This window comes from Syngnathus acus, chromosome 10, assembly GCF_901709675.1.
Source record: "Syngnathus acus chromosome 10, fSynAcu1.2, whole genome shotgun sequence".
NCBI lineage: Eukaryota > Metazoa > Chordata > Actinopteri > Syngnathiformes > Syngnathidae > Syngnathus > Syngnathus acus.
The window spans coordinates 19,725,605-19,745,656 of record NC_051095.1 but is presented as its reverse complement, the minus strand read 5'-3'; the positions used below and the strand labels follow the sequence as shown (position 1 = coordinate 19,745,656).

Sequence of the window (20,052 nt, the reverse complement as noted above, 5' to 3'; positions counted from 1 at the left end):
CTTCCTGAATTAGCATCCCCTGCTGCCCGAGAGAGGCTTTAAAACAATGTCAACAGAAAAGAGCACTATTGACCTTTGAATGATAAACAACATGCAAGTAGTATGAGGTCAATAGGCAGAGAGCCAGGGTTCAAAGGTCATATCCAACCAGCCTTCATAGCACGTTCATATTGACACCAATCTATAATCTCTTGGGGATGTAATAAATAAATACTAAAATTATTTGAATATTCATTCATATGCGTTAAAATGTTTTGGTTAAAAATGGTTGGTCTCCATTTAATCAAATACTCACTGCATACAGTTATTATTTATAATTATTATAGTATTTATTTTACATTTACAACACTTATAACACAATACATAAAAAAATCAAAAGTAAACATTTGATTTGTTTACATTTATATTACTTGACCAATATATTACTTGAAATGAATGAAAAATACATTGGCTAAACACATTAACAGAAAACTTTAAAAACATTTGAAACATTTAAAAGTAATGTAAAGAAATACAATAAGAAACAAAATTCGGTATCTAAAATCACCAAAAGAAAAAAAAGATGTAACATGAAACAAGCCTGTTGCCAAGTGCCTTCATCCTATACATAGAAATACCAAAATGTGAAAAAAGATCTATCAAACACTTAAAATATAAAGGTTATTCCCAAACTAGTGACGTTATCCTCTCTCTTCACACAGAGCAGTGTGCACGTGTGTGCGTCTGTGTGTGTATGTTAGCTTCCCATTAGCACTGCTATTGATCACGAGTGGACATTACATGTGTGTGTATGTGCAAGTGTACGTCTGTGTGTGAGTTGTGCTGTGTGTGTGAGAGAGAGAGAGCGAGAGCGAATGCTGCTTCCAAGGCCGTCTGAAGGCCGCCTCGCTTCTGGATCGATGATGTCACAGTCGCACAGGGGGATGCTCCACGGGATGCGAAGAGGAGAGGCCAGCGTAGCTTAGCATAAATAATGGTCAAAGAATACCGACAGCAAAAGAAGTGATCACCGGTAAAGGACATTTGGCTTTAATCCTGCACACTTTACCCCCCCAATATACATACTTCACAAGAAAACTCTTACAGCTCACCACAACAAATGAAACACAAAACGTTTATCGAGTATACGCAGTACTAAAATAATGATGGTCATATCTCACTGTAATCAGAAATGTATTTAGTGTTTAATTGGGGCCAGTTAAATTCATTGTGTAATTATGTAATAATGACAAGTTCATTTCCAAGGCCATGAGGGTGTTGTGGTTGCCTCTGGTAGTTTTCCTCTTTAATGTGACACATGCACACACACACGCAGCACTTACAAGTCTATTACGACAGTTGGCGTCAAGGAATTCAAAACAAGAACGCCTCCGGTCTTCCCCACAAAACACACACATGCACATGACATGACATACATGTAACGGTCACACCGCTGTGTGGCGGACTGATAACACACTCACTCACACACACACACACGCACGCACTCACACACACGCGCGTGCACACACACGCACGTGCACACACATGTGCATACACACACACACGTGCACACAAAAATATTGAGGCCCCCTCATTGTGTGTTTTCATAACGTGGTGTAAAGGTTAAGTCCTGGTGTGTTTGTTTAATGTGAACACACAGAAACACACACACACACACACACACACACACACACTCACATACTATGCTGCTCAAGTGGAAAAACAACAAAGGGGTCAAGCTCCCGGTAACCCCTGGCAGGTGTAGGCGGCGGGCACAATGTTTCGTAGTCCCCCCAATGTGAGGCGCTCACGGAAAAAAAAAATTGAAGCAACACTGCCTGACTTTGACTCCACATCTATCAATATAATTTATAATATATCAACGTAATACCTCTCAAATAACAATTTCACCAATTCATAACCAAAGGAACTAGACAATCAAAGCAACTGAACCGACTACTCCAGTGGGTTGGCAATCTTAAATGCTGAAACTTGCTTAAACTTTTTCAACATGACGGTTTCAGCATAGTAATAATATAAAAAAAACAACAACAATGTACATGGACGACATCAGGTGCCCGCGGACCAAATTGACCTGGAGACGCAGCAAATAAAAAGCCTCGTATATCTGTCACTCTCTCATGGACAAATGCCTGCTGATGGGAGAGCGTCCAATCTATTATTGAGCAGGACACCCATCATTCCGTGAGGCTGAAGGTCAGTGCCATCAATAACCCCCATGGTAACCCCACCCACAACACACACACACAAACACACACTATATGTAAAGGTAATGGTAATCCATTCCTATTAGTTTGAAGAGAGGTTGGTTGGAGATGATAAGATGAAATTGACATGAAGCTCTGAGCTCTTCTTTTTCAGGAGAAGAGGGAGAAAATGGATGAAGAATGACATGATGTGGCAGAGATAAAAGAAGGCGAGCAAGGTGAAGGATGAAAAGGAGAGCAAAGAGGAGTAGGGCAGGTCAGACTGATTGCTAATGCTGTCAAGAAGTAAAAAAAAAAAAAAAAAAATGCGTCAAACAAACGAATATGTGGCATACCGACGTGGTTGACTTCCAGGGTTTAACTGTATATCGAAATATAGTATATACGTATATACTGTTTACCGTATACATTAAATTTGCTTGTAAGAAAGGTGACATGTTTTTAGGTGTCTTACTTCTGCCACATATTGTTGACAAAGATAGGCTTGGCACAGTGCACAGATGTTTGGTGACAGATGTGCACTGACAGGGCTGCAGTACACAGGATTAATACACATAGCGGCACACATGTCACACTGCATCAAGCCTCACCCACGCCGCCGCCTGTGCAATTGCAGCGTCAGCCTGTTTCAATTTTGGAGACACATTACAGTCTGCTGCCGCTATCAGCAGAGGGTGCTCTTGGGAGCTTGGACGGGATGAGGAGAGGAAGCGTCTTGTAAGACGTTGAGGGACAATTGTGGGTCCTTGAGGAAGAAACTACTCCTACCTTTTTTAAGTTTTTAAAGAGTATTGGACCATTTTTATTTCTGTCAATCACTCAGTTAGTTGTTGCGATGGCCATTCAGTGAACTATCCAGTTTGTCATTCAGCGATTTATTTGTAAGTTAGTCAGAAAAAGTTTGTTATTAGGGCAGTTGGTTATTTATTTATGTGCTTAGCTAGTTAGTTAATCATGTCAGTTCGTGAGCTACACACTCAAATAGACCTCAGTTAGTCCATTACTTGGTCCTAAATTGTTTTTTATTCAGTTAGTTTTGATCTTTACAGCAGGTTTGTTCGATTTTGTTCATTTATTTGAGTACTTTGTATGTACATTGTGTTAGTGTTTTGATACTTTTGGTATTAGTTTGGCTTTTTTAACCATATTAAGATTAAAAAAAGGTGGAGTCTCTGTAATGAAGTACAGTACACTTCTCAAAGAACTATTTGACCTTATTTCTTCATTATCTTCATATGTACAGCAATGACAAAATCAATATATTTGAAATGAACCTCCCCGCACATACACCTACACGTCTACACACACGTACACTTACACAGATCTACACAACACACACACCATTGCATGCAGCGGCACAGATGGTTGGCTGTCACCCAGAGGCTTCCATTAGTAACATTTGGTTAACCGTTGTCTTTCCGCACGCAGACACGCATACACAAGCACAGACACATTTGTAATGCAAATTAACTTGTCACAATCACATTACCAAATAATTCAGGTGATTACTTGTCATCTTTGAATACCATTCACCAAAGAATTCACTGACTGCGTTTCAAGATCAAGTCGGTGCACTTCTCCTGCGCTCCGCTAGAAAGCAGCTCTGAGAGACAAATTCTATTTTTAGCCCGCGTTCAGCTGGAGGATAAGATATTTATAGAATGAGATCTGTTACTGTTTCACACGTGCAACTCTGCTGCATCAACACACACGCGCAAGCTACATCTGCAGACAAGCAGCAGCCAGCAGATGCCTGAAGACATTTTGTAGCAAATGGCTGATGAAGGAACACATCTAAGCTGACACGTACACACAAAAAATACACAGGCAATTTAAGGGGCAACACAAACAGTTGTTGAACATGTTACAATGCCAGTTATCCATGATAGCTGACACCTTGAACAACAGAAATAATCTCTCTGGACCAACAATATACATTAAGCCTTTACAAAGTGACACACACACAAACACACACACACACAAAAAAAAAAATGCATGTCAAAGTGAAATCATCCAAAACAAATCAGGATGCTAAGTTAATAGTGTACACATTATATAGGACAAAAACATCAACAATTGGATCTATTAAGCGGGTGGGCAGAAAAACAAGAGGTACTACAAATGTATGTAATGTTTATTTTAATATTCCAGAATTTCTTGCATTTTGTAAAATTGTTCAATATTATTTTTTTAAAAATCATGCTAAAAATACAGCATATAAAATCAAATGATTTATATGTAAAATAAAAGCATGTAAAATAGTTTATTTTACTGTTATTTCTGTATTTATTGTAGTTTATTTTACAAATAATTCCATTTTTTAATTCTTGTATTCATAATTAACCAATTATTCAATCAAATTAAAAACGTTATATTATTTAGAACTATCAAGTATGCAAAATGACTTACTTTGATAAATATTCTATTTATAATTACCTTGATATTCTATTCCAATATTGTCCTAAGATTCTATATATTTAACTAACAACCAATACAACGGTTGCATTTTGTATTTCTTTAGGGCATTCATTACAAAACACAGGTTTTAAAATTATGAGCTTCTATCAAATGGTTGAAATGTCAAACCACGGGTGCTCAAGTCATCTGCAGTCTTTAAACTGATCATTGATTTTCTTAATACTACATATGTTCAACTATGGTATCAACTGAAGTGGATTTCTGTTATGGACAAAATGAAACAAACATTCCAGGACAACGTATGTAAATGCTTGGCGATAATATAATTCTGCATTTTGGAGTGTGACTTTGAGAATGATAGACAGAATTCCAAAGGCAAAACCGTGTGAAATGAGTTGGATTTCATAGCTTTATTGAAGTATCTTTAGCATTGGCGTGCTGCTACATTCAACGAAATGGACACTTCCAATGTCTCCAATAAGTTAATAAAAGACAGCCAAAAAACAGTAATACAGATATACAAATTTAGAGCACAAGCGTACACGTTAGTGTTAATACTGGCAACACACACACTGTGCAATGTTAATATTCCCCGTATGCATCAGGGCGATAAAACAGAATGCAGAATCAAATTTTTAGCTCTGTGTTTGCATTATTTGCAATACTTAAACTAGTTTTAGATTATTTGAATATTATATTTATTGGATTATTTCAAGTTTTGTGTGTTTCTATCGTGCAAAGTGGGAATTATGAATTACCCGGGAAACGAGGAATTTAAATTTAGTCGTTCTGTATATGTGCCAGCCTGTGAGTATTGTCTGTCTACGCGTGTTGCTCTTCCGTTTGTGTTCATATATTGTTTGCATACCAATGGGATTTTGTATGATTTGTTGTTAATAAGCGGAGTTATGTAGTTGTTTTAAATATACAGTGACCTGACATTGTATACATTTATTTATTGTGACAGTAAGCTTCAACTGGGAGTGACAAATAGCTCAAAACATTTTAGTGATAAATTGTTTACATTTGGCAAACTAATGTTCCTGTCTCAAGTTTGTGCACACAGGTCTAAATTAAATTTGACGACTTAAAAAGAATTGCAAGTCAGTCACTCAAGTACTTCAAGGCATCACTATATTTACAATTTCAGTCCTACCAAATCCTGACATGTCTTTAGTGCACTAATGTAATAACATAAAAAAGTCCTTCGAAACAAAACGAAAACTATGATCCAAAATCTGCAGCGTTTCCTTCATTTCACCGACATCTCACTGCAGTGTCTCTTCACAGTCATGTGGAAGGCATTGAGTGAGGTCATCTCCATTGCAAAAAGCAGCATTAGGTCCTTCAGTGTCCATGCAGTGGCGCCATTGTAGCTGCTAGCTGGTTAACAACACACACACAGCCCATCATCTCCAACAACTAACCACTGAGGATGGTTTAGGGGGGGCTACATAATGTTTTCCGAGCTTTTAACCACTGGCTGAATTTCAACAGAACCTCTCAGGACAGACAATCAAAATCAAAAAAAAAATTTAAGTTAGTCATAAACTAAGTGAAGTCAAGTGTTTAGAGCCAAAAAAAATATATAAACCAAGTAGCCCAGAACAGTTAACAGTAAAAACCAAGTCAAAAAGACTTGAGCAACAGTTATGTAAACATTTCAAGAATCACTCAAAAACAAAGTCAAGAATTAGCCTAAAACAGTCAAAGATGAAGTTAAAAAAAACAAAGACTTTGTTCAAAAAGGTAACAACCAAAAAACAGGTAACAAGTAAAAACTCATGAATAGTCAAAACCAAAATCAAAGAACCAATCAAAAGAATCCCCAAAAATAAGCAATAAATAGTCCAATCCAATTCGAAAACCAAGGCAAGAACCAGTCGAGAGGAGTGAAGAAACAAATCAGAAATCATGACAGAACTTATCTAAAAGAGTCATAAAATGTCAAGAACAATATCTAAAACCAAGAAAACCTATTTACTTTTTTTTGACAGAATTTGACTTTTTGAGCGTTCTTTCGACTGGTTTTGACACAGTTACTTTATTTTTTTTAACCTGGTTCTTGTCTGTATACATTAATTTGCATTTTGACTGCTAGACTTTGTTTTGCCTTTTCATTTTTTCTGTTGTTGAAACCCCCCCCCCCCCCCCCCCCCCACCGTGGTTCGATGAGTTGTAACCAGTGTTTTGCTTAGTGTGTGCAGTCTTTAACACACATCTATTTCTTTATGGTTGATGATGTCAGCTAACCTTTTGCACACGAGCGGCCACGGCAGATGTGCTAGCAGAATGGTTGGCAGGAGGTTAGCGCGCCCGGGATGGGGGCCACGGCCAGGTAGTTGGAGGGCACATAGCCCCTCTGCCGACCTCGCACCTCCACCAGGCTCCACTCACGGTTGCCCCGCTTGTCGTGAGGCTCTAGCACCTGCACCGGGTCGCCTGCCGCCACAGAAACTTCGTGGTTTCCTCGTGCTGTGAAGCCATACATCGCAAACACCTATAGACACACCGGGCGGCAGTCAGTCGCAGCCACACGGTTGTGCGGCCTCAGCATGCAGGCGGGATAAAAAATATAGAAGACTACATTCGAAAAACAGCCGCAAGGTTGCTGGGCGTCGGCATAGAGGAGAAAAAACAATTTTCCACCTGGGTGAACTGACCGGCCACAACTTCGCCAATGGCCCGCTGAATTTCAATTGCACCCCTCAAAAAAGGAAAGAATAACAATGAAGACGTAGTGGCCACAAGAGCTCCATATATTCGGAACTAGCAACCAGAGGAAAAACCAATTCTTGCCATGATAAATTAAAAAGAACAGCAGCCCAATCAGAGCAAGGCTTATTTACATCTTGCATATTAGTGAGAAATGCAAGTACAAGTGTCTTACATCCTACAGTTTTTGGTGTTAGCAACTTAGCATATTGGAGTGCTCCAGTGGGAATGCGTTTGACTGCGCTGTACAAAAGTCAAATAGCTACTGATCAAGCTTTGGGATTTTGTTTTTAGTTTATTCACTTATTTTTGGACAGTTTCTTTTTCTGGTTTTGAACTTCTGTGTTTATTCACACCATTGTTTTATGGTTGTTTAAATGTTTTTTTTTTATTTATTGCAATATATATTCGTTTTCTTCACTGTACATGCCGTTTGACTTGTCTATGCAGCGATGTCATTATTTTCTCCCTGATAGTGATGGCATGTTGCCAGGAAGTTAAGGCGCTCTCAAACATAACGCATTTGGGGTTAAATGAACGGCCCTGTTTCCTGAAATGAACTCTTCGTTGTCATTATCAAGGTCACGTGTCCTCAAATTGTGCAAGTCTCTCATGAGAGAAAGCTCAGGGATGACTGGAGGAGGTCACCTGAACCTTCAGTCATTTTGACAGGCGATAAGGAAGTGCACTACATCATCCACACGCACACACACGCACGCACGCACGCACGCACGCACGCACGCACAACATCAATCAATCACACACAAATGCACACACTCAGTAGTCACACTTCCTGGTGTTAGAGTAATTTCAGATTGCATCATATAAACACTATTATATCATGTTATAATTGTCAATATTATAATTAAATGTCATTGCTGAAGTCATGCTTTATTTATGGATTGTAAGTAGCTGGGGGGGTTTATTGACTCAAGTGCAGAGAGCCAGGCAACCGGCCGACTATTATGGGTATTATAAGAGGGATTTATTTGGATGTACGCGCTTCATAATAATAACTATTATTGATGTGGCTCTTGGCTTGTTTTTTTAGGGGGGGGGCTGGTTTTAGACTTTCAGACTTGTTATTGTTTGGTTCTTAAAGACCCTGTAAAGTAAATGTTTTTTACATAAGCGAAAATACGTAAGACTCATTACCATGAACCATTGTTACTCTTTTTCACCAGTTCAGTCTTACAGATTTTTTAAGGAATGGCAAAAACGGAGCCTGAAGACACACTTTGGCATGCGGCCGGAGTTGCCCCTCCCTCAGATATTGAGCACCTTCGTTCACCTCAGACCTGTTGACAGACGTCCGTCTTACTTCAGTACTTATTTGCTCTTGTGATGGGCGAGACCCAATACCAAATATTGGTATCAGTGCGGACACCAGCCTTAGTTCATAGTATCGGTACTCGCAACAATGGTCGTTACCAGTATCGGCCGCCCGCTTGTGGTTTTACAATCAGAAGCCCAGAAATTAGAAGAATAGAAAATGACCATTCATTTCAGACAAATTTAAATATAAATATAAAGGTATTTTCCAAAAAAAATACTGTGACTGTCTTTTGTGGGAAATTTTATGTATCAAAAGTACTAGTGACTAGTGCTTGGTGTCAGTATCGGTGACTATTCAAATACTCGTACTGGTATCAGCGCTCTATATTTTTGATGATCCTATAAGCTACTGCATATCGTCCTGCCCTGTAAACAGCCGTATCTGACTTAACTGTACAGTAAAGGGTGTGTGAGGATGAGTGTGGTCACCTGGAAGCATGGCTGACTGAAAGCCAGCCGAGTGGCTGTTGCAGTCGTGTGTGAGAGCTCGGACGTGTACGAGTGTCTTCTGAAGTCACCGGTAACCTGCGGGAGGTTCAGATGAGGCGAGGGTGGAGGCTCCTCCTCGGCCTGGTGATAGCGGGTCAACTTGGAGGCCGGCGCATAGCCTCGTCTGTCTGCAGGGCACAAGCGCAACCACACTTATTAGACACAGCTTGATGCAACAGGGGTGCGAGGTTCTGGTTTTGCTTCTGTTGACGGGGTTTTTGGAGGATATCTCAGCTAGTTTTGACTTGGTTGTTCTACACTTGTTCTGGACTGGTTCTCAACCAGCACCCAACCACTCACCCCCAGCATCCACGAGCCATCTGCGTTTGTCTCCGCGGGTGTCTGCCTGACTGATGACGGCCACTAGTTCTCCCTTGGCGAGGTTGAGGTCCAGGTCTCGGCTGCCCACCACGGTGCTCAGCACCTGGTATATCTTGTCGGAACTGTGCTTGTTCGTCAACTGCTGGAGTCGCTGCTGCGAGGACGAGTTTAATGGCTGACCAAAGCAGATGGTAAAGATGGGGAGAAAAATGTCATGTGATGTCATGCAGCTTGACCTACTGATCATGTTAGCCAATGAGATAGTGACTGAGCAGGAAAGATGATCGTGCCTTCTTTGGTTCACATTGAATTACAGTTTATAGTATTCACACGTCCAACGACTAAAGTCTCCTACTTACTACTTGTACTTCTGAAGCCATTTTAATTGCTTTCAATACATCAAGCTTGTTTTACATTTACATTTTGTCATATTACTTGTTCTTCATGTGGTTGCTGACTTGGTTCTTGGTGAGGTTTTTGACTTATTCCTTGACTAATTTTACTTGTCACCGACTTTAGTTTTTGACAGTTTTTAACTCGGTTATTAATTTTGACGAGCTTCAACGTTTTAGGTTTTCTTTTGCCAAATTTCTAGAAATTTTACTTGTTTATGACTTGGAATTTGATTTTTGTTTTAACATTGTTATTGAAATTTATTTTTTTACTTTACCTCTTGTTTTTGACCTGGGTTTGACTTTTTTGTTCATGGTTCTTAAAAATGTTTTGAACTTGAATTCTTCACGTTTTACTTGTGTTTGACTTTGTTTTTTACTTTGGTTCTTCACTTTATTCAAAATGTTCGGAGAATAAACAAAATAATGCAGAAACTAATTAATTAATATGACAATTTATAAAATTACTATACATGGAAAACATGTAGCTTAGAAGATTTTTTTGAACAAACTAGCACTTTTAAATTAAAAATTCCAAACATTTTGGCCTGTCAGCTGTAGATAACGGTTGACCACTTTCAAATTGTTGCCTATTGTCAAAACAACTCAAAAAGGAGAAGAGTAAGCAAGCTATCCTTGTTGGGTTAGGAAAGTGAAATATATTTGTCGGTCAAGGTAGCACTGTGGTAAATAGCAAACGAATAATAAAGCAGGTAAAAAAATATGTTGAGGTGTGTACGGACCAGAAAGGAGGGCCGCAATAGCGTCTCTTCCACATTTTGACCCAAAGTATCCAGCCTCCTCGCCCCTTCGAGCACTGCCGTCTCAGCCCACTCCCAGAATGCAGCAGTGTTTAAAGAGCTGTGAGGAAGCTGGGTGGGAGATAAAAGGCATGGTAGGAACAAGTGAAAACAGCCATAAAAGGTATTGGCTCCAATATGGGACTGGTACCTGTTGAGCGAAACTATGGAAGAGCTGCTGCAAGTCAGAGGCAAGGTCTTTGTGGAGGCAGCTGAACGTTCCCAACATGCTCCAGATCATCTGCAACGCCAAGCTGTTGAACTTGGGAAGCTCGTTGAGCAGCAACGTGTTCATTGTCCTGCATTAAGAGTACCAGAACATTCCTGTTAGGACCCACATTCGTTTTAGTTAGCAACAAGAAATTTGCTAGACATGTCAAAAAAAGTCTCAAGAATCCATGCCTGACACGACACGTCTGCAATTTTGCCTTGACAATGACATTTTGCCCATTTTCAGCATGTCCTAAAACGACATCCTCGTTAGTTGTCCTTAGCAAGATGAAATTTGGTAGGAAGGCAAGTTTATCTTAAATAGACCCCAAAAAAACTTGCAATAATTGGTCACTGAAACGCATGATGGAGGGGAGGAGGAAGGGAGAAAGGCCATGACGTCATTTCTGTAACTAAAGCATGCCAGTTCTCACCTATACGTGTTGGCAATGGCCTGCTCGTCGTAGCTCAGGGAAGGTTTCGCCTCAATCACTTCATAGTCAAGTAGCTTGTGCAGCCTCTTACGGATCAAGTTCCTTGGGCCTGCCAGGAGGTCACGTAGTGCACACAAAGGTTTGTGGATCAACGTCCTCATCCTCTTTTCCTGCGTGGCAAACAGTGACCACGTCAGTTATCAATGATATATTGACGTGATTTTAGTTGATGTTGATTTATCACTCACAAATTCAGGCAGGATCCACTGTCTGAGTCCAGTGGTGATCTCCTTATAGCAAATGGGCACCTTCTCGCCATCCATGTCCAGGTCAAACTCCTCCGTTTTGCAGTCCAGGAAAGTCTGACCATCAAACAAAGAACATAGCGATGATATTCTTGCACGTCAACTTATTCCAATGGCAAGTTGGTCCAGCAAGGTGTAGCTACCTGGAGGTGATGGAGGTAGAGCTCCACATTGTCCAGTAGCTGCAAGATACCATGCTCAAGCACATAAAAGAAGTCCTCGAGGGCATCAAACTCCTCATCCACTAGCTGCAACAGAACACAAACAGTACGTACCAAAGGCTGTCACTATCAAATATTTCGACAATCGATTTTTCTATTGATTATACCAGGGAATAACAGAATAATCAGATAAAATTATATTTGGAATGAAAGTCTATTACAAAACTTTTCCCCTTTTACTGTTTTATCAGCTAAATTACTGTTGCTGATTTGGTATTATTTAGTGGTTAAAAAGAAGACTAAACAATATAATTGTTTCACAGAAGAGGGATTAATGTTGTACTCATAACTCATCGTTTTAGTACTGATTCGGTTACTGGTGCGCTTTTTCTTTCCCAAAGTAAAAGCAGGTGTTTGGCTAGCTAACTTTCTTCATGAACGAGTACAAACGTTAATTAAAAATTGGTTGGTGGCCATGACTGTCTTGCTTCTCCTTCTTCTTTGTACATCTGTGGTCATCTTCTTGTTCTTCTTTGTCGTTTCCTCTCTTTTTTTTTTTTTAACCACAAAGCAGAAATCCTGCAACAATCCGCTAGGATTGTACTTTTGGCTAAAGATGCAATTACAGTTAAGGTTAAATGATTTAAGACAATAAAAATAAATAATAATATAATTAGTATTTGCCAATCTTTCATCAGCCTTGTCCCGCGGTCCGTAGCTATGCAGCTGCTTACTATCTGGCGTATGCTCAACTGAATGTCTGACTCATCGGCACATTTGAACAACATTCTGAGTTTCCGAACAGAATGTTGCTCAAAAGTTCCATTGGGTTGTTCAGGGTGGCCCTTTAAAAAAAAATACATACACAATAAAATTCTTCTTCTTCTTCTTCAACAAGAAAAAAAAACACTAACACTCATGAACACTCATTATATGTTCCTCAGCATGAAATGGAGGAAATGTGTAGAAAGATCCTGGGAAAAATCAGAAGTTAAGTCAAGTTGCCCAGTTTAGCGGAACGGTACTTGCTAATGTGTAACATTTATGCGTGTGAACAAAAAAGTACCGGAATGTTCTTTAGAAGGTTGTTGGACACCATTTTATCAAATCTCCTAGCCCCGATGACTGACATGGAAGTTAAAAACTATAATTTTAATATAAGTCTTTGCCGCACGGCCCACCGTCTATAGAGTGTTTGGTGCGTGAGCGTGTCACCTTGGGAACCATGCCTGTCTCGTGTTTGATGAACTGGCCGATCCTGGCTGTTTTCTTAGCGATGCTGTGCGAATTCAAGCGATTGATCTTGTCCATGATGCTCAGCGTTTCACTCTTTTTGTACTTGTCGGCTAGGAGGACGCCAGGAACAAACAAAGAGCTCAAACTCATCCCGTCGGCTGATCTCAGATGTGCTGAGAACTTTTAAGAGCTTCTCACCGACTTCCCGGAAGCGCTTGAACTCGTTGATGTGACAGTTTATGGCGACGGAGGTGTGTGCCGTCTTTTCCAGCAGCGAGTACGCCGGGTGCTGTGTGTCCGTGTGCTTCTGGATTGTCTGCAGGAGGAGAGGGTAGCGGGCTATGCGCTGCACGGGCATCACCAGGAAGAAAGTCAGCGAGCTGGCGTTCACTTCAGGCCTGTGGAATCACATAAGTGAGGACAGGGAGTCAGGAACCTTTGTCTTGTGAACGTTTCAAAACCTACGCTGATGTCTTGATGACGTTGACAATCTGGTCCCACAGCGCCTCCTTCTGTTTATAGGAGTTCTCCACCATGGTGACACGATTGTAGTTGGCTAGGTACTCCTTGTAGGCTGCCTCGATATCAGAGGACAGGCTGAGGAACGCGTCACCTGTTGGAAAGTCAGACAAGGGGATTTTAGGGTGAGTTTGAGGTCCATGGATTGTTACAGTTAGAACTCAACTTTTCCATCGGAAAACCTACAGCCATGAATTCAACTACTATCCCCATGTTGTGTGTTTCAATAGTCCACAGATCAAGTGTGGTGTGAACATAAAAGCTGGCCAGAGGATAAAGGGGTTCCTACTTACACAGTGCCTCGAGGAAGAGCGGCTCTCCGGGCTGGAGCTGCTTCTGCTCTAGTAGACTAATCAGCCGACTGGACACGTCCATCACATCCTCCACATACAGGAACATGCTGTCTAAGTTAGCCAACGGAGGCTGTGACCGACACACAATACAGAAAGACACACACTGTGAAACAACAAAAGGCCCACTCACTCATGTTGTGTTCACAAGACATTTTGGTATTTATTGGTGTGGTTCACTAAATTGTTCTGCCAACGCCAGTTGTCAGTAGCATAATAACACTTTTAGAGGATTACATGGCCTTACTGAGGGCTTAAGCCAAATCCAAACCGCACCAAATTTAGCAAGCATTTGTATGCTGGTGAGAAAAGTTTGAATTAAAAAAAGATTGTTCTGTAAAACTGGCCTATTAATCTCTCACTGGGCATCTTCCAATTATTTACCATACATTAGTTTAACAACATTTATGCGCATAGTTGGCCAATAATAAGCTGTTCTTTCAATGTCATAAAGAAACAATGTGGGCCAAAGCTGTTGAGTCGGTCTGATGCGCAAACAGTTGGCCAGTGAGACAATGAACAATTTGTATTGTGCCCAGAAAACAAGCCCGCAACTTGAGCATTCAACAATGCTACACAATTGCAACATTGTCTAAATGAGGCCATTTTTCACCATTCCCAATGTTTGGGACATTTCACTCCTCACTCCATTTTATTATTTTCCAAGCATAACGCTATCCATGTACACTTGCTATAAATCCTGCATGTTACTTTCTGTTTGAGCAGCACCCAATTCCTTATTTTGATTTTTTTTCTGACACGGTCGAAAAGCAACTCCATCGTGCATTATCATTTCCATAAAGCCACATTCCATTACTCTTCACAACATCTTTCATCAGCTCCACTGTGATTCACAGTCACACAGGTGGAGGAATCCAGCCGAGTGGCCGACGTGTTCTACTGGTTCGGATGTTTCCTACTTTTTTGTTACTATTTCTGCTCTGACCTTGTTTGTATTGTAGTTCTAATAAAGTGTCCCAAAAGTCACTGTACACTTCCTTTTTACTATTTTGTTTCGGGTATTATTGGGACCGACTGACATGAAGCTATCAGCACGTGACAACTTAGGTTTTGCAGGTTTTGTAGGCATATCATTGCCATGCCCATGGCTCACCAACTGACAGTAAAGCAGCTTTGCAAAAATGTTACCTGGCGAGATGTTTCTGCATTTTTGCCAAGCTTTATGGGCATCACGTTGCACCAACACATTTTGGTATGCTGTACCTGTAATTTTTGCAGGTTGCTCCTGATGGTGAAGGTGCTGATCTGCAGCATTCTCAGGTAATTTCTCTCAGACTGCAACAGCTCCTGAACGGACATCAGCTGCCTCTGTGCAGCCCTCTCCTTTGCTGCCTTCTCCTCCTTCGCCATCTTGTCCACCTCTTCCACTGAGGAAATAGTCACATCTGCACTCTTCTCCTCTTCATCCTCTCCAAATGCATCGTCCTCTAGATCATTCTCCTCCTGAATCTTTTCCTCTTCCGGTGATGGCTTGCTCAGGGAGAGGTTCTTCTTAGCGCCCAGAGACCGAGAGGGATTAAAAATTGTGCGGGGTAAGGGCACAGGCGGAGGCATCCTCGGCACCTCCATGATGGAGATCACTCTATTTGAGTAGAATAAAATAACACGTTTATTGATATGGTAGCACAGGGTACAAAGTCTGTTTAATTGTAGACAACAGGTACAATTGTGTGGTGCGGCTTAGCTTTGATTCGCGCATAGAGAGAGGCGGGCGGGAGCCACAGGTGACGAGGTTTTGTTGTTATTGTTGGATGCACAAAGAAAAGCAGCAGTCGCTAAGGTTTTGTCATGGAAGTGGGAAGCTAGAACGATTAGGAGCTTAACTCACCAGGAGCCCGAGCGAGACGTTGACAAAGCATCTGCGGACGCACCGCTGTGACAATTAGTACTGCGACGGCTGCGAAACGACGAGCGCGGTGACTCGAATCTAATGCGTGAATGAATCATAAGACATTTTAGGAAATCACAATCATGTAAATCATTTCAAGCATCTATTAGCTCAACACTGTGATTTCTCATCACGACATGTCCCGTAAGTCGCAACCTTGTCACTTTAATCAACAAGTTTTGAGCCAGCTTCCACAAGTAGGAGTTCATCTATTAATTCTAATTCAGCCCTGGATTAGGGTTTCAAATAAAGCTTGGCAATTCAAATGAAGGTTTCAAGGCTGGGTTGCAGTTTGAAAGTGTGGTTTCATGCTCGCATCAAGTGTTTCAAATGACATTTTCAAGCCAGGGTGAGGGTTGACGGGCATTAGTTAAGGTTTCTAAGTAATTCCAGAAAGCTGATCCTGCTGGCAATGCTCAATCTTAAATTCATTCCAAAAAGCTTGATCGTTCTCAGCAAACGAAGAGTGATCTTATTTGTTTTTTAACACTAAATAATACAATAAGCGGTTCAAAAAATTATGTGTTAATGTTGTAGCACGAATTTAAAAATTTGCCTCTCCAGCTAATAACAAAGCTTTGTCAGCAACAGTTTCACCCCGTATCAAAGTGTCTGTATTATTTCTTATTAGGGAAAACTTTGTCCATTTCCATCATGCATATTAGTTGCATTCTATCTTATTCTTCTATTCTATCTTACTCTGTCATCCCAATGTGGCTCCATGTGGAGGAGTCCAGCAAACATACAATGCAAAAGTACTTTCTCATACTCAAAATACAAAGCAACAATGACACAAACCTTATGAAGAAGACTTTTCAGCGCAGCTGCGATGATTCTCAATTCTGCTGCTGTATGGAAAACACAAGCGCGCACAAGCTCATTTAAGTTTCTCCACTGACTCACACACAAAAATACACACTCACAGAATGGCCTCATGTGGCACGAGTGTGTGAGTGTTGATTCACCATAGTGTGTGTGTGCGGGGGGATGGGAGCGGAAAGGAGGGTGGGCCGGCTGTTTGGTAGAGGAAAACAGGAGGGACACCCCCCACCCCCCCCACATCCACACATTCATGCACAATAAGCTGATTGACTGCAGCAGCCAGCAGCAGGGAAGAGGAAGTGACACTCACCCTGACACAAACTGGATTCGCTGACAGCTCCTCAGGGCAGCTGAGGACCAATCGAACGTCTGCCGTCCCACCCTCTCCACCGGAAGGCCGGCAAGGGTCGAATTAAACGTCAGAGTCCCCTGGGGAAGACAAAAGCATGGCGGGACGTCCCATATTCTCCCAATTGGCCAGTCATGTTGTTCTGCCGAGAGACAATATCAATAAGATTTATAACAGCAGAAAAAATGTGTGTAAAAAAAAAAAAAAAAAAAAATTCACTCTTTTCTGTTGGTCTTTGGTGACTGTACCCTAACATAAAATTGTCACAGAGTGTAATCCAAAACTGTTGGTCAGTTTTTACGTCAGTGTTTTCAGTCTAAATGCCTCTTTTGTTTTCATCATCAGCTGGTAAGGTACTCTGATGTCACTTTCTGAGCCAATCATTCCATTAATCAATCTTCCATTAATAACTGGCAAGAGGAGTGATTGTGCACATGCATTTTTTTATTTTTACTTTGGGGCTTACAGCGCTGCCTTGAGATAAGAGTGACTCGACTTGTGAGTTCTTTTAAGACACAAGCCATTGCGTAGTTCAGTTCAGTGGGGAAAGATGTTTTGGGTTAAAAATGTTGTGACTTAAAAGTGTGCTCAAAAAACAAATGAAGCTCATAGCTCAAGGCATTATATTTATTTCCATTGTGCAAGGTGGTGGTTATCCGTCCATCCATCCATCCATTTTCTATACCGCTTGTCCCCACGGGGGTCGCGGGCCTGCCGGAGCCTATCCCAGCAGTCATTGGGCAGTAGGCGGGGGACACCCTGAACTGATTGCCAGCCAATCGCAGGGCACACAGAGATGAACAACCCTCAGCACTCGTACTCACACCGAGGGACAATTTGGGGTGTTCAATCGACCTACCAAGCCTGTTTTTGGGATGTGGGAGGAAACCGGAGTGCCCGGAGAAAACCCACGCCAGCACGGGGAGAACACGGAAACTCCACACAGGGAGGGCCGGGGATGGAACCGAACCCACACCCTCCCAACTGTGAGACGGACGTGCTAACCAATGCGCCGGTGGTGGTTATATTGAATAATTTGTGAGAAGAGCTATCACACGATCAGATGATGTGTACATGTGTAAATGTGAAGTGGTTGATTTAATTTATTGTTTGAATAATAATAAATATAAATAATAAATCATAATAAAAGTTTTAAAAGGTGCCTACACATTCCGCATATGACATGTAGTACTTAAATATGACAGTCAGCGCTGCTGCCAAGCCAACAGAGGCACGCTAATGTTAACTTGTGCATTTACTTTTCTCATTTGTCACTGTGAGCGTCACAAAGACAATGATGAATGCACTCAACCAGCGAGCTAGGAACGAGCAGCGACTGGCTTGGAAGCTGGAACTAAACCATTGTACCTAGAATAGTTCATGGGTGGTATTGCTACAAGCAGTACTTGGTAGAAAGTGGCTCTTGTCAGTCGAGTCAAGTTGTTTCAGAGAGAAAGGGACATGTCTATTTGGTTAATGCCATATTGCCTGATGAAAATCATGGTCTTGAGACAAGGAAGGAATTAGTAATCGTGCCGGAGAGCTCGAAATGCTGCAGGACGACATTCCTGAAACTGACAACTTGTCAGTGCAGATTTTAGCTCAGTTAAAGGCTAAACGCCCTGAAGACAAAAACTTTAGCATTACTTGACAACTCACTACCATATATTCAACTTCGGTTCTGTTAACTGTACATTCAGGAAGTGTTTAGCGTTCACATCAAAAAGTAGTTTTTTTTTAAACGACAATGTGTCCTTCAGTAATTTTATGAAAGTTAGATATTAATATACGAGAAAAAAAGGAGAACTACATTGAGAATAAACTTTAGCTTTTTAGTAATATTACAAAAATAAAGTTGTGAATAATGCCAAATGAAAAAATACATATATTATAAATTGTAACTTTACTGAGTTTTAATATTAAAATATAAAGGATAAAGTTGCAAATGCAATATTATTAAAGAATGAAGTCAGATGACTATCCCGAAAAGTATAAATATTTCATGATGAGCTTTGAAAGAAAAAGGTTTTCTCAAGTACAAATATTATGAGAAAAATTGTGTTTCGGCTCTACTAGCGGCACTTGTCTTTGTCTGTTATTTATCCTTTTTGAAACGTTGCCAGTTGTTTTCTTGCACTCGTATGCGCTGCTGTGACAAGTAAATTTCCCCGCTGTGGGATGAATAAAGTTCTATCATCATCATCATCTTATATAATTAATTAGTTCTCACAGCATTCTCCATTGTTTCCACACAAAAAAATACATTATCATGACATTATGACCTTTTTTTTGTCTTAACAGTTCAAGTTTATTGTATCAGATACCTGTCAATTGAAAGGGTTCTTCTCTCAAATTGTTTCTCCTGAGGAAGATTGACGGCAGCTCCGGCTGTAGAAAAAAAGAAAAGAAAACACATTTGGTATTTTGCAAACTCAACCATATTGTCATTGCAATCGTTAAGAACACCAGTGAGTTAAATGTCATTAGAATCTGAGAGTTGTGCGTCGATTCTACGCCATAGAATGACCAACAAGGAACAGGTGCACAACACAACAGATCACTCAAGTGTCAACTACAAGAAACAATACAAAACAGCATACTGGGGTTTAAAAAATATATACATACTTTAAAACCATAAAATACTGAGATGTATCAACAATGACTGACATGTTTCTATTTCTATAAAAAAAAAAAAAATTCAACGCAAGCAAATTCTGTTAGCTTGAGTACCGAAAGCAGCGTCGTTTGTCTATAAAACTGTGAGAAAAGAGCGTTTATGTCAAATAATAAAACCATTTTCGTTACCTCGTCGCGGTTGTTCTCTCCAAGTATAAAATCCTCGGCTCTTGTTGTCACTCTGAAGTCGCTCGCAGTCGCGCACCTCATCGGTCAATCACGCAGCACGCCTGTCAAACTCGCGAGACTACCTGACAAACGGGATGTCTGGTCAATAACACCGCTGACTAAAATGTGTTCAATAACATTTCAATGTTATTATTTTATTATTTTAATAATTATTGATTTTTAGTAAACGTCTCCAAGACCATTTTCGTGATCCCCCCCCCCGCCCCACGTAAATT

The 20,052-nt window shown here is 40.7% G+C and overlaps 1 protein-coding gene across 7 annotated transcripts; it reads right to left on the bottom strand.

Moving 5' to 3' along the window:
- Positions 1-5,009: 5,009 nt before the first annotated feature.
- arhgef37 (Rho guanine nucleotide exchange factor (GEF) 37) lies at positions 5,010-19,895 on the bottom strand. 7 transcript variants are annotated; one of them, XM_037260115.1, is made up of 18 exons: positions 19,778-19,895; positions 19,297-19,360; positions 16,934-17,114; positions 16,600-16,649; positions 15,742-15,840; positions 15,117-15,495; positions 13,836-13,965; positions 13,489-13,636; positions 13,222-13,421; positions 13,003-13,133; positions 11,770-11,874; positions 11,570-11,683; positions 11,322-11,491; positions 10,829-10,976; positions 10,621-10,749; positions 9,465-9,660; positions 9,105-9,292; positions 5,017-7,125 (listed from the first exon to the last, which is right to left on the bottom strand). In XM_037260115.1, exons 6-18 carry the CDS (start codon positions 15,480-15,482, stop codon positions 6,910-6,912), a joined length of 2,241 nt encoding a protein of 746 aa, XP_037116010.1. In that variant the 5' UTR covers positions 15,483-15,495; positions 15,742-15,840; positions 16,600-16,649; positions 16,934-17,114; positions 19,297-19,360; positions 19,778-19,895; the 3' UTR covers positions 5,017-6,909. The 7 variants fall into 7 exon arrangements, with proteins under 7 accessions (XP_037116009.1, XP_037116010.1, XP_037116011.1 ...); XM_037260116.1 differs by having other exon boundaries at positions 16,600-16,646; XM_037260114.1 differs by lacking the exon at positions 15,742-15,840 and having other exon boundaries at positions 5,010-7,125.
- Positions 19,896-20,052: the final 157 nt, after the last annotated feature.

Coding starts and splice junctions, on each gene's coding strand:
- arhgef37 (XM_037260114.1), bottom strand. CDS start 15,482: ATGGAGGTGCCGAGGATGCCTCCGCCTGTGCCCTTACCCCGCACAATT. Junction 13,134..13,221: donor CAAGCGCTTCCGGGAAGTCG/GTGAGAAGCTCT, acceptor GCGTCCTCCTAG/CCGACAAGTACAAAAAGAGT. Junction 10,750..10,828: donor TCCATAGTTTCGCTCAACAG/GTACCAGTCCCA, acceptor TCTCCCACCCAG/CTTCCTCACAGCTCTTTAAA.